This window comes from Pyrus communis, chromosome 2 (assembly GCF_041283825.1).
Source record: "Pyrus communis isolate YQ-2024b chromosome 2, ASM4128382v1, whole genome shotgun sequence".
In the NCBI taxonomy this organism is placed as follows: domain Eukaryota; kingdom Viridiplantae; phylum Streptophyta; class Magnoliopsida; order Rosales; family Rosaceae; genus Pyrus; species Pyrus communis.
In genome coordinates, this window is record NC_142566.1 from 27011803 (window position 1) to 27024625 (window position 12823).

General features: G+C 36.6%; 1 protein-coding gene across 1 annotated transcript; it reads left to right on the forward strand.

The window, feature by feature from the left end:
* Positions 1–6119: 6119 nt before the first annotated feature.
* Positions 6120–9942, forward strand: LOC137747372 (putative inactive receptor kinase At2g26730). Its single transcript, XM_068487471.2, has 2 exons — positions 6120–7731; positions 8942–9942. Exons 1-2 carry the CDS (start codon positions 6432–6434, stop codon positions 9607–9609), a joined length of 1968 nt encoding a protein of 655 aa, XP_068343572.2. The 5' UTR covers positions 6120–6431; the 3' UTR covers positions 9610–9942.
* The last annotated feature ends 2881 nt before the right edge of the window (positions 9943–12823 follow it).

Sequence of the window (12823 nt, forward strand, 5' to 3'; positions counted from 1 at the left end):
ATTTTTACACTAAAAATACAATCCTATTACTATTCACTTTACCATTTATTTTGTCCTTATCGTTAAAACTCAAAGTTTTCAAATCTTTTTTTTTTTTTTTTTTTTTTTTTTTTTTTAATTATCGATACACTAAAGTCCGCTTCTCATGGATGGCCATCCGAGACGATCACAAGGTCATTTGAGATTCTCCCTAACCATCTTTTCGGCGTCTATGAGGTCAACTGACTCACATTAACCCCTTGTGGATCCGCCCTTGGTCATCTGAATACAATGCCCTGTGTCCACACCTTCAGGTAGAGGCAAGACATAACCAATTTGAATTCGAGGCCCCTACTTGAAATGTTAGTGAAAATAGTACATTTGTTTTTCATGTTTGTTTTTTTGTTGAAAAAAGTACAAATTGAAGCGGAAGGTTTCTTCAACGAAAAAAAGCTTTGATCTTCTCGAGAAACAAGTGGAGTATGCAAATTGTTGGGTGATGAATACTGTAGACACAATTAGATATATCCTTAGTCATAAGGCAGAAGGTCTTGATCGTGTGCGTTGTTCTAGTTAGGGACTATATGTAATATATTTCCGTAACTATAATTAGTATTGGTCTAGAAAAAAAATCCGGACATGACCAAAACGAATATAAACAACAGAAAATAATCTATATACATCTAAGTTCAAATTTTCCGCTATAAAAATACCGCCCCAATAAAACAAAAAAGTTACACAAGGATACATGCATTATTTTACACTCTATCATATAATAAACTCAGTTTAATATATTGCTCAGCGGATGTTTTTTTTTGGGTAACATGGAAGAAAAACCAAAAAAGAAACACGAAGGGAAAATTAGTCTAACTCTAGCAACGGTATAGCAGTCATTAGAAAAAGTTTAAAATAAATAAGAAGAGGCTTCGCAAGCTCTTGAAAATCTATTTCACTATTTAAACTAACTCGGCGAACCCGTCAGTTTAATATTTTGCTAAATACACTTCAATAATAATTGAGAGCACAAAACAAAGGGGTCTAAATCCTAAAAGAACTGGGACATAATAAAGAGATAAAAAGAGAGGATGGCTTTCAAGATTCTACTATACAATGGTTGACACATCTGGCCACATGCTGCCTTCCCCATTTGGTTGGCCATAGACAATCGTCATCGAACCAGTCTGTGATCATATTAACCACTTGATTTTATCAATTTTTGTTTTGTGATGCGTGATGGCTTGGTGGGGACCGATTAAATCCAGAGCAAAACGAACAACGCTTTTTTCGATATATTGGTATCTCACTCATTTTTTTAGCCTACTGTGAGAGACCGTATTAGCACTTAAATCATGAGGATTTGTATTTTATTTTGAACTTTTCACGTATGAAACAATATAAAATAAATTAAAAAAATTAAAGGAGAAAATATATAAGCTGGGGCTGCCGAGGGGAGCTGTATGATTTATGCCATATGGCTGCAGTGGCTGCCAAACATTATGATTTTGCTGGACTTGGTCTCCGCTGGCCTTATTTTCTTATGCATGCGCTTAGCTGGTTTATTCTTCTTTCAGATTAATAAAATATTAACATATTTTAATGATCTTGAAAAAAAAATTATTCTCAACCATTTCTGAGTCTATGAAATATTGAAATTATACTTCCTGGGAAGAAAAGAAAACAGAGAAAAGTCTTCTTTTTTTTTTTTTTTTTCTTTTTTTTTTTCACTGTATAAATGCTGACATTCTCTTAATTTTGTAAAATAATTAAATATAAACTTATTTTAATCAGATTTCTGGCCTAATAACACCACAATCAGTGATATAAACAATTGTTTCACAAAGTAAGCCTATCACAAGGCCGATTCTATACTCGTAAGGTGGATCTAGAATATGAACCTTTGGATTTTAGTGTTAAATGTCAAAGTTGTTTGGATTTAAACAGAGCGCATTTGGTCGAGCACTTATTAGACTTGTTGTCGTTAGTCAAATTATGTTGCATACATATCAACATATATCGACGTATGCCGAAGCAATTTGATAAGTGATATTAAGATAATTTGTCAAGCATTGTCGATACAATTTGTCAAGATATGTGTAGCAGACATTATATCAAGACACTTGATAGACACAAAAAGAACTCGTATCAAGCATTCAAAGGTTATTGGAAAACCTTCACATGTATATTTTTGTTTACTCAAGGTGATCCTAGAATCACCTTAATTCCAATGTACATCCGCCCTTGCTTGTGTGACGATAGATTTTCCCTTGTCATTTGAAATATAGCTTCATAAGGCTACAACACTCACTATGCGAGGACATGTAAACTTGTGAGAACATACCTTCATTGCAGGTAAAAATCTCTTAATAGAAATTGTATTTGATTGGACATTGAAAATGTGCCTTGTGCACAAGCACTTGTTGAAAAAGCAGCTTCAGCAAATGTTTTGTTTTATCACTGCTTACTCTGGCCAAATTAGGGTTTACGTGGAAGCTTTATTTGTCATGATTTGTTTGATTTACACTGTACTGGAAAAATCTCCAGTTCTGTTTTGGCAAGAAGTGATTAGTTAATACTTCACTTTACACAAAGCGAAACAACTTCTTTTTCCTGTTTCTAACTTTCCAATGTCCTTTTCCCTAGAATTCCTTCTCATGTTTGTTTTTCTTCCACAGAAGAGGAGCTTGCATAAATCGAAAGATAATGTTAATTTTAAATTAAATTTGTAAACTAGCTAAATAATGTGTCGCAAATAAAAAATAAGTATTTTACTAAAAGGCTCGTTTGGAAGTACTTTTAAATGACTAAAAGTGCTATTAAAGAACATGTTTTTGAGTTTTTGCAAAAAACACCAGTTATGTCCCCCGTTACCATATCATGGAAGCATTTAAATGTTTTTCTAATATTTATTTGCATTTTTACTAAAAACAACAATGTCCCCCGTTACCATATCGTGGAAGCCCCTGACAGAGGAAAGGGCCTAGAAAGCGGCTTTCTATTCTAGGAGGAAAGTAGGCATCATTCAACGTAATGCCTTGTTGGTTTAGCGAAAATGGCAGTTTACTTGCTTAGTGCTTGCGCTAAGAGCTTATACCCAAAAAGTATGACACGCACTCGATGTAATGGGACGGGCTTTAGTGTTCGCCATCTCCAACTACAAAGGGGATATTCTACTTTGCACTTTTAGTCATTTTAAAAACACTTTCAAACGAGCCCTAAGTAATAATCCGATCATCAATAACTACATCATTTGGTTTACAAACTTGAATTTAAAATTTTAATTTTCCTAATATACCCTAAATGAAAATGTCACGATAGTGATAAACGTATTACAAGTAAGTCGCTCTTCTTTTAAAAACTCCAATGGGAATAGGATTGATCAATATTAGTTTATACCGTATTCATTTATCCAGCATTTCATACAGCCAAATGGTATGAATATTATTATATTACTTACCCATTTCATCTGTTTTTAAGACACATAACTACTTATTATTAGGTACATAATAAAAGTTTTGTTGCCCTTAATATAAGTTAAGAGTTTAACATTTGCTAATATTTTGCTTGGAAATTAGTTAAAAAACAGAGCTTATTATGGTACAAAAGGCTTAAAGTGCCTGCTTTGAGTTGGTGAGCAGCATTGGCAATTGAGATGGATGAATTATTTACTCCAGACTTGGAAGCATTATTATCAAATAAAAACGTTAGAGAGATCAAATATTTATATCATTTTTTGTACACTATATGATGCAACATTTGATGGTTGGACTTATTTTTAATGATCTAACAAAGGAGTCCAACCATCAACTGCCATATCTTATTATATATAAAAAAAAAAAAATCTAAAAATTTAGTCTCTTTAGCATCACCATCAATCAAAACGAGAAATTTTGCAATGTATTTGGAATATGGGTTGTTACACCGCACGTCATTGTATAATTGGAGGAAAGTTTTTTTTTTTTTTTCTCTCTAGATATCCCTTCAATTGTATAATCAAATGTGACGTACTGCTTAATGTTCTGAATACACTAAAAAATCTTTTGAATCAAACCACATGAAAGAGAAAAGGAAATGTTAAATTTAAGAATACAATCGATTGCCATACCAAACATACGTGAAATGGCAAATACTCTTAAAGGTGAAAAACAAGGGATGGATAAAATCATGTAAAAATCCTAGTTCCTCCTCAACCAATAATTTATAAAAAGCGGTATAATACACAGATCTGAATTTAGTTAAGTTGGTTAAAAGAGTTCAGCTTTTTGTAATTTTAATTAATTTAGTGACTAAAGATATACATAGGAAACCACCAAGTTTATAAGTTAACACAAAGTTGCAAATTGAGTTGGTTCAATTATATTGTGAATGTTTTTAGGTCATTAGAACAAAATATTGAACTGCAGTGAATTTGTATTTCGATTGGTTAATGGTGTTTTACTTTTATACGTAAAGTGTATTTAAGGTTGTCTTACGATTATGAGCCTATCAAGTTTGCTTGAAAACTCGAATTCAAAAGCCTTAAGTTAATCAAAACTTAAGCATCTTAATACTTAGCTTACATGATTAATGATTTGTATCTTCTCCACAACTCACCTTTTGCTTCCTCTCATCAACAAATAATCTACAATTATTCACTAATTTATTTTCTTACCAAATGCTAAACCCATCTGTGACAATTTATGATATTTTCAATCCAAGAAAAAGAAAAGGAAAGCAATGATATTTGATTACAAAATTATTAGAAGATGTTACACTTAACGGAAATCAAGAAAATATGACTGCTTAATAACACTACTACTCTCCTAACCTTTCCTCACATGCAATTTTAGGAATTGAAATTTAGAATCGACAAAATGAGTAATTCAGGCAACTCATTTTAAATTTTATGGTCTGCGTTAATCTATTTCATTGACTCATATCACAAATATTAAGAATCCTAATCTATTTCTCATTCTTTTGAACAGCTCGAATTATGCAATCTACCAGCTACATACCGCGATATTTGGGAAGGATCCAAATTAATTTTAGCCTGTTTGCATAGTCAGTAACCTACGACCCGTCGTTTTACCTCCACGAATTTGCTCCTTGATCATCGAATACAACCCCAAAACGGCGCGTGGCAGCCGCTCCTTCCTCATCATACGGTCAAGCAAAAATTGTCGTAGGCCTGACTGCATAAGACAGACACCTACGACTTTCAACACCTTCATGTTTTAAATTTCATTTAAAATTCGGGAAAAGTACATGCTGGTGAAGAAAATTCAAATTATTCAAAGTTTCATAACTCGTCTTCCAAAAAAACACAACCTCATAACTTAAAGCTATTTTAAATCGCATTTAAACAGTCAAAATATAATAAACAAAAAGTTTTTACCAAAAAAAAAAAAAAAAAAAACAAAACAAAAAGTTTCGTGAAATGAAAATTTATTTTAAAAAAACTATATACTCAAATCAAAATATAATATCAAACGAGATATATATATATTTGAAAAAAATATATATACGTACGAGATGATACGGTGCTCTAAATTGTTTCTTTCGTGAGTAATCAGGATTCGTTATGGATTATGGTTAGTTTGTTAAGCTCGCATACTTAATCCAATGTTCTTCTCTTTTTTATTTCTATGAGTAATGTACAAATACGCCTATCATACTAAGAACTTGAGGAGTTAAGTTACTTGATATTTAATTATTACCCTTCTAGAGATGACAAAAATAGGTAATAATTCTAAACTAGCAATGGTTTTGTCCGACTATTTTAAAAACTCTCATTCTCTTGCAATTTGATGCGTGAAACTCCAAAATTTTAGAAGAGTTTCACTATTAATACGTCGATGTTCATCCTTCTCGGGATCTTATTGGACAGAATTTGAATCATATCAAATGAGTCGAAGAAACGATTTTTTAACAAAATTATAATAGTTTTGGTTAATTTAGAAGTGCGATTACTTTTAATTTTTTTTAATAAATACGAATTTTTAGCTGTCTTCCATCGTATTTTGTTCTTCGGGCAGGCCAAGCTGAATACTGTCGCCAAAGTTGCCACTCGTGAGTGCCGCCAAAACCACGCGCCTACAGCAAACCATAGCAAAAAACTCCAAGAACCCTTAACGAAACGTTTTTATTAATAAATAATCCAATAAATTCAGCCCCATAAATTACTAATAAAAACGTTTTCCAGTCCCTGACAGCGCACCACTCCGCACCACACCATATGAGCATCTGTTTTCTTCCAGCTTTACTTTCACTTTTCTTCCTCGTGATACCTCAAATCCCTCCCCTCTCTCCTCCTCACACCACTCACTGCTCTCTCTCTCATGGGTATTCACCGGAAACCCATTCACCGCCGTCTACAGAAACGCCGGCAAACCACCTATTGCTTCGGTCCAAACCACTGTTGAAACAACGCCCACTTTTCTTCTTCCTTTTATGTGTATTTTATTTTTAGAAATATAATGGCAGTGAGTTTTAGTGCTGCAACTGTGGTGGGTTTTCTTCTGATTACGCTTCTGTCACTGAGTGGCGAGCGAGTCAACTCGGAGCCGATTCAGGACAAGCAAGCCCTCCTTGCGTTTCTGTCCCGGACTCCACATGCGAACCGGGTCCAATGGAACGCGTCGGTTTCGGCCTGCACCTGGGTCGGAATTAAATGCGACGACAACCAGTCCTACGTCTACTCCCTCCGCCTCCCGGGTGTCGGTCTCGTCGGGTCGGTCCCGCCCAACACGCTCGGCCGGCTGACCCAGCTCCGGGTTCTCAGTCTCCGTTCTAACCGACTCTTCGGCCCCATCCCCGCCGATTTCTCCAACCTGACTCTGCTCCGCAGCCTCTACCTCCAGGGGAATCAATTATCGGGTGAGTTTCCGACCGGGCTGACCCAGTTGGAGCGGTTGAACAGGCTCGATCTCAGCTCCAACAAGTTCACCGGTCCGATTCCATTTGCCGTCAGCAACCTGAACCACCTGACCGGACTCTTTCTTCAAAACAACGGTTTCTCAGGCAAGCTGCCCAGCATCCCAGCTCCCAATCTGACCAACTTTAACGTTTCAAACAACAAACTCAACGGCTCAATCCCGGAATCGCTATCACACTTTCCCGCCTCTGCATTCTCTGGAAACTTAGATCTTTGCGGTGGCCCGCTTAAGCCGTGCAACCCGTTTTTCCCTGCTCCCGCTCCGTCGCCCGAGTCCCCGCCCATAATCCCAGTCCACAAAAAGTCCAAGAAGCTCTCTACCGCCGCCATTGTCGCCATCGCCGTGGGGTCCGCTCTAGCCCTGTTCCTACTTCTCCTCATACTCTTCCTCTGCCTCCGAAAACGGCGCCGTCAGCAGCCGGCGAAGGCCCCAAAGCCACCTGTGGCCGCACGGTCGGTAGAGACTGAGGCTGGAACATCATCCTCGAAAGACGACATCACGGGCGGGTCCACCGAGGCGGAGAGAAACAAACTTGTGTTCTTCAACGGCGGAGTTTACAGCTTCGATTTGGAGGACTTGTTGAGAGCGTCGGCTGAGGTTTTGGGGAAGGGAAGCGTGGGGACGTCGTACAAAGCGGTGCTGGAGGAAGGGACGACGGTGGTGGTGAAGCGGCTTAAGGACGTGGTGGTTACGAAGAGAGAGTTCGAGATGACAATGGAGGTTCTTGGGAAGATTAAGCACGACAATGTGGTGCCGCTGCGAGCGTTTTACTTCTCCAAGGACGAGAAATTGCTCGTCTCCGATTACATGTCCGCCGGCAGCTTGTCTGCCCTTCTCCACGGTACGATTTCGATTCCGAATTTCCTCTTAATTTTTCCATTTTTTTTAATTATTCAATTTAATGCTGATTATTTTTTATATAATTAAAACTTAATCGTTTTAATCCGAGGGAATAAATGTAGTTCTCGTACGTATAATTCCATAGAAAATTAACTTTGGGGTTTTTTTTATATTTTATAATTCTTCAGTTTCTGGATTTTCTGATCGGCGGTGGGTGCGCTGAAATCACTGGGATATTGATGTTTCTGTGCAAACATTCTTAGGCCGGTTTGGTATTGGTTTTTTATTTCACCAAAATCGGCTTTCTAAGTTAGCAATTAAAAAGGTTTTGCAAAAATTAAATATCTGCTTATTATAAAAATTATAATCTCTAGACATTAACTTTCAGATTTAGCAGTAGTTTACCTTTAAAAATTATTTTAATAATAACCGGATGGAAAATGGAGTTAAATTTTAACAATAATTTTAATTTCTATAATACGTTTTAAAAAATCATTACTTAATGCACGGCAGAAATAAGTTTTCGAAAAAACCGCAGCAATCCAAAGCTATACGCATAAATGTTTTTATTTTTCGTTTTTAGAGCAAAATAAATAAAAATTTGGATATAAAAAGAGAAACATGAAGTTGTCGTCATGATTCACCATGGACCCTGGTGGTCTGGTCACCGACATTATTTCACCTTTCTCTTTTATTTTCTGTGCAAAGGCTTTTTACTTCTTTTTAGGAAAAGGTAAAAGATACCTAACAAAATTAAAAAATAAAATTAAAAATAAACAAGCAGTTCATTAAAGTTACGGACAATTCGATGCAAATATGCGTTAGATTAGTTAGTCATGCGAGTTTGCGCTTTTGCCCGCTACATATGATTCGTCTCTCTTAAATTAAGAGAAAAAATTACCTTCGCTTGGCACGTCAATGTAGTGGCCTAAATCAATCTTTCATGCATATGATAATATTTAGGAATGGTTAGCATATCAAAAATTTTATTCTACGTTTCTTATAAATGTATTTTTTTTCTAATTATACAAAATTTGGAGTGTCAAATTAAATTTCTAAAATGCTAATAACAATTTCCTAATATTTTCATGATTGATTGAGTTAAAATACCGCTACTTTAGCGTTAAATAATTTTAGAATGTAGGTTTCTCTAAAAAGAAAACAGATAATAATTCGGAGGCCTAAACAAAAAGATTTTGATTTGGTTGCAGGGAGTAGAGGCTCAGGCCGGACGCCACTAGACTGGGACAACCGCATGAAAATAGCGCTGAGCGCGGCAAGAGGAATAGCGCACCTCCACGTGTCAGGCAAGGTGGTCCACGGCAACATTAAATCCTCCAACATCCTCCTCCGACCCGACAACGACGCTTCCGTTTCCGACTTCGGGCTCAACCCGCTCTTCGGGACTTCGACGCCGCCGAACCGGGTGGCGGGATACCGCGCGCCGGAGGTGGTGGAGACCCGAAAGGTCACGTTCAAATCCGACGTGTACAGTTTTGGCGTGTTGCTGCTGGAGCTGTTAACAGGGAAAGCGCCCAATCAGGCGTCGCTGGGGGAGGAGGGGATCGATTTGCCACGGTGGGTGCAGTCGGTGGTCCGGGAGGAGTGGACGGCGGAGGTGTTCGACGTGGAGCTGATGAGGTACCATAACATTGAGGAGGAGATGGTGCAGCTTTTACAGATCGCCATGGCGTGCGTGTCCACGGTACCCGATCAAAGACCCGCAATGCAGGAGGTGGTCCGGATGATCGAAGATATGAACCGGGCCGAGACCGATGACGGGTTACGACAGTCGTCCGATGATCCTTCGAAAGGATCGGACGGTCATACTCCTCCCGCTGGGTCGAGGACCCCACCCAGCGTCACGCCCACGCCTTAGGGAATAATCTCGATTTAAAAAAGAGAAAAAAAGGAAGAAAAAATTGTAAAGGATCGGAAACGGAAGGACATAAGGCAATGTTGTGTATTTGTGGTGGGCCCAATATCTGTTTTATTTTTTGGTTTTTTTTTTTGGAATTTTTATTTTTTTAATTGTGGCAATTATTTTTACAGGTGCGACGTGGGAGGGAGGGTTTAAATTGTTTATGAAGTTTCTGGGGGTGGGGCCCGTGGGGGAGTTCCATGAGCTGATTGGAATTGACCATTCGATGGACTCTTGGTTTTTACTTTTATTATTTTTAATTTTATGATTCAGAATTTCTGTCTCGTTACACATGGCTCTTTGTTGTTTTTACGTGTACTTTTTTATTGGTCCATTTTTGTTTTATTGGAATCCAGCTCCTGCAGCCAACTTTTTTGAAAAATTCCCCTAAAAAAATTCTTATTAAATTATGGCCCATCACTCAAAACAAAAACGCCCTTATCTGGGTAACAAGGTTCTCCGTTTTAAGAGTGGTGAGAGATAAATATCTATCGTAAAGAGTCTTACACTTGTTTTAAGATATTTTCACGATTCAAATTTGTAATCATTAAGTCATAAAGAAGTAATTTTTCTGTTGTATCAACGTTCGCATTGGAAAGAAAATAAAAGGACAATATTTGGTTACAAATTATGAAGCTATTCTTCTTTTCTTGGTGACGTAAGATGCTTACGTCATAATTGGAATTGTTAATCATCTTTGTAGTGAGCCACAATCAATTCTTATTCATTTTCAAATTTGTTTTGTTATCTCTGTGTAAATTAAATCTTTGGTAACAAATAACATCTTCACAGTTGATCGTTAAATTGAATAAATTTTTTAGATATGACATTTGCACAGTAATAATGTGTCCTTGTAGAAAGATTAACTTTTTATATGTAAAAAGTCAAGTAGTGTGCAAAAAAACAGGATAGTGTTATTCACACTTTTTTTTTTACTTCTCACATCCTTTGTTAATTTTTTGTTATTCATTTTCTTCAATTTATTCTATCTAATGGTCAAAAATTAAGAGTGATATCTAAGAAGTGAAAATAGATGTGTAGATAGCACTACCAAAAAAATAGAAACTTATAGGCCATTATGACTTATTTCAATTCAATAATATTACAACAGCGCATCCATCTTACAAAAGTGCTGATTAAGGAAGAGGCTCCATGATTGTATGACTAATTGCAAATAGGCTTTTTATCCAAAATAATCATTAAAATTGGTTTAACTCTTCACTTTAGTCTCTGAGACATAAAATCGATAGAAGCCGTCTTGAAATTAGTCACCATCAATCCTTTTGGCTATTATGTGAGAAATCTCCATTAAATTAAGGATATTTGTGTCAAATCAATCCCACCTCTTGAACTAGTAGTTTCTTCAACTTAACGGACATTTTCACATAATGACCAAAATGATCGACAGTGAACAATCTTAGAAATCACTTCTATCGATTTCAAATCAGAGATGCCAAAATGAAAAATTATATTAATCTCAGATACCATTTGAACTAAAAAAAACCTTGAAAATGTTGTTATAATGGAATGCCGTAGCTCTATGAATACTCTCACAGCGGCATCGCATTCTCTTCATAATTGTATGCCACACCACTTACGGTGTGCCAAGTAGTTATTAATGAAGCAGCTCAATGATTGAAAATCAGTACCGTCGAGTCCGGAATCGGCGGTGTAGGAGGTCGCTGTGATGGTATGTGGGGGGATAGTTTGCCACGTGGCTCAGCATTTGTCCCTTTATCTGTGGGTCCTGTGAAGGAATAGTGACAGCCTGGCCAGCTTTCTCTTTTTACTTCTTTTTATTGCCGGACCGACTGAATGGAAGAAAAGAGTGAGTTTTGACCTCTAGTAAAAATCTCAGCCGTTGATTCGCATGATAAACAGAGGCCCCACCTCTCCCATGCGTCAATCTCCATCCGTCCATCAGGGTCCAGGGTCCTTGGGACCCAACTTTGTTCATTAATCCTCCTTTCGTCTTTTTCTATCTTCCTCCAGAAGCCCCAAGCCTTCCCCTTCACGGGCCCTTGTGTTTCGTCACTCGTCTACTCGCTAATGAAATATCTCGGTATAAAACGGGTGTATTTAAAAATGTTAGACAATTGCTTTCATGGAAAAATTACTTTCAAATCAATGAAATTTCTAACTTCTATCTTTCGTCAACATGTTTTATTGATCATACAAAATAAAAAATAATGATAGTACATATGCAACTTACCACACCGTGACATCATGTTTGTACAAAATGTGAAAGGTTTCAGGTTTGATATTTTGAGTTGGTGAGTCCACTTAAATGTGGTAACGGGCAGGATGAAATTCTCTATAATCTTTTCGAGCCAGAAAATAATAGATAACCGTAACTTGTCACTAATTGTTCTTTTTTTTTTTTTAAGAAAAAAAATGACAACATGTTCGTACTCAATGACGTGAATCTTGAACAAAAATTCTCCAATTTTAAATATCTTTGACAAATAAACTCTAATTTATACGTTAAGAGAGGTGTCTGATCATGTGCACTCACTATCACTTAAATTGAAAAGGCTCAACCAAAATCCTATAGTTTTCGTACCAATTCGTTTCATATATATGATTATACCAATTTTACTTCGGCTGTTGACTTAAAACAAATAAAAAAAGATTTACTTCGGCCATATCCTTTATCGCTTAAATTTTGAAAATTAAAAGTCTGCACCTGTTTGATTGAAGAGAAATACTTGCATAACTCTAAAAAAAATACAAGAGAAATGCTAAGAAAACTCTCTTAAAGTTGGACCATCTGTCACTCACCATTTTACGTCAATTCTAGTGCCAACCTTATAATTCTTTGTGTCAAAAAACATGAATGATGGAGAGTTGATGAAGAGTCTCACTTTTGACAGAGTCTCCTTAAAATTTCTCAAACACTATATGCTACTCAACTTATCCATAATCCATTGATATTCTAAAGAATCCTTAACTCCCAATCTTCTTTGTAAATTGCTAATTGGTCAACTATTGAAAACTAAATATGATTACTCTAACTCAACCGTGAGAACAAAATTACCGTCCAAATATGTGTAGGTCAAAGCATGCACGTGCCTCCTTCGGAAAGCCTCATTTTTCATGGTTTTGATGCACCGAAAGTTGGACGCCAGCAGCTTGTGGTCGCAAAAAAAATTGACATTTTCCTTCTAATTTT

Excerpts from the sequence above, each read along its gene's own strand:
- LOC137747372 (XM_068487471.2), top strand. The coding sequence starts at position 6,432 with ATGGCAGTGAGTTTTAGTGCTGCAACTGTGGTGGGTTTTCTTCTGATT. Across the intron at positions 7,732-8,941 it reads CTTGTCTGCCCTTCTCCACG|GGAGTAGAGGCTCAGGCCGG; the intron begins GTACGATTTCGA and ends ATTTGGTTGCAG.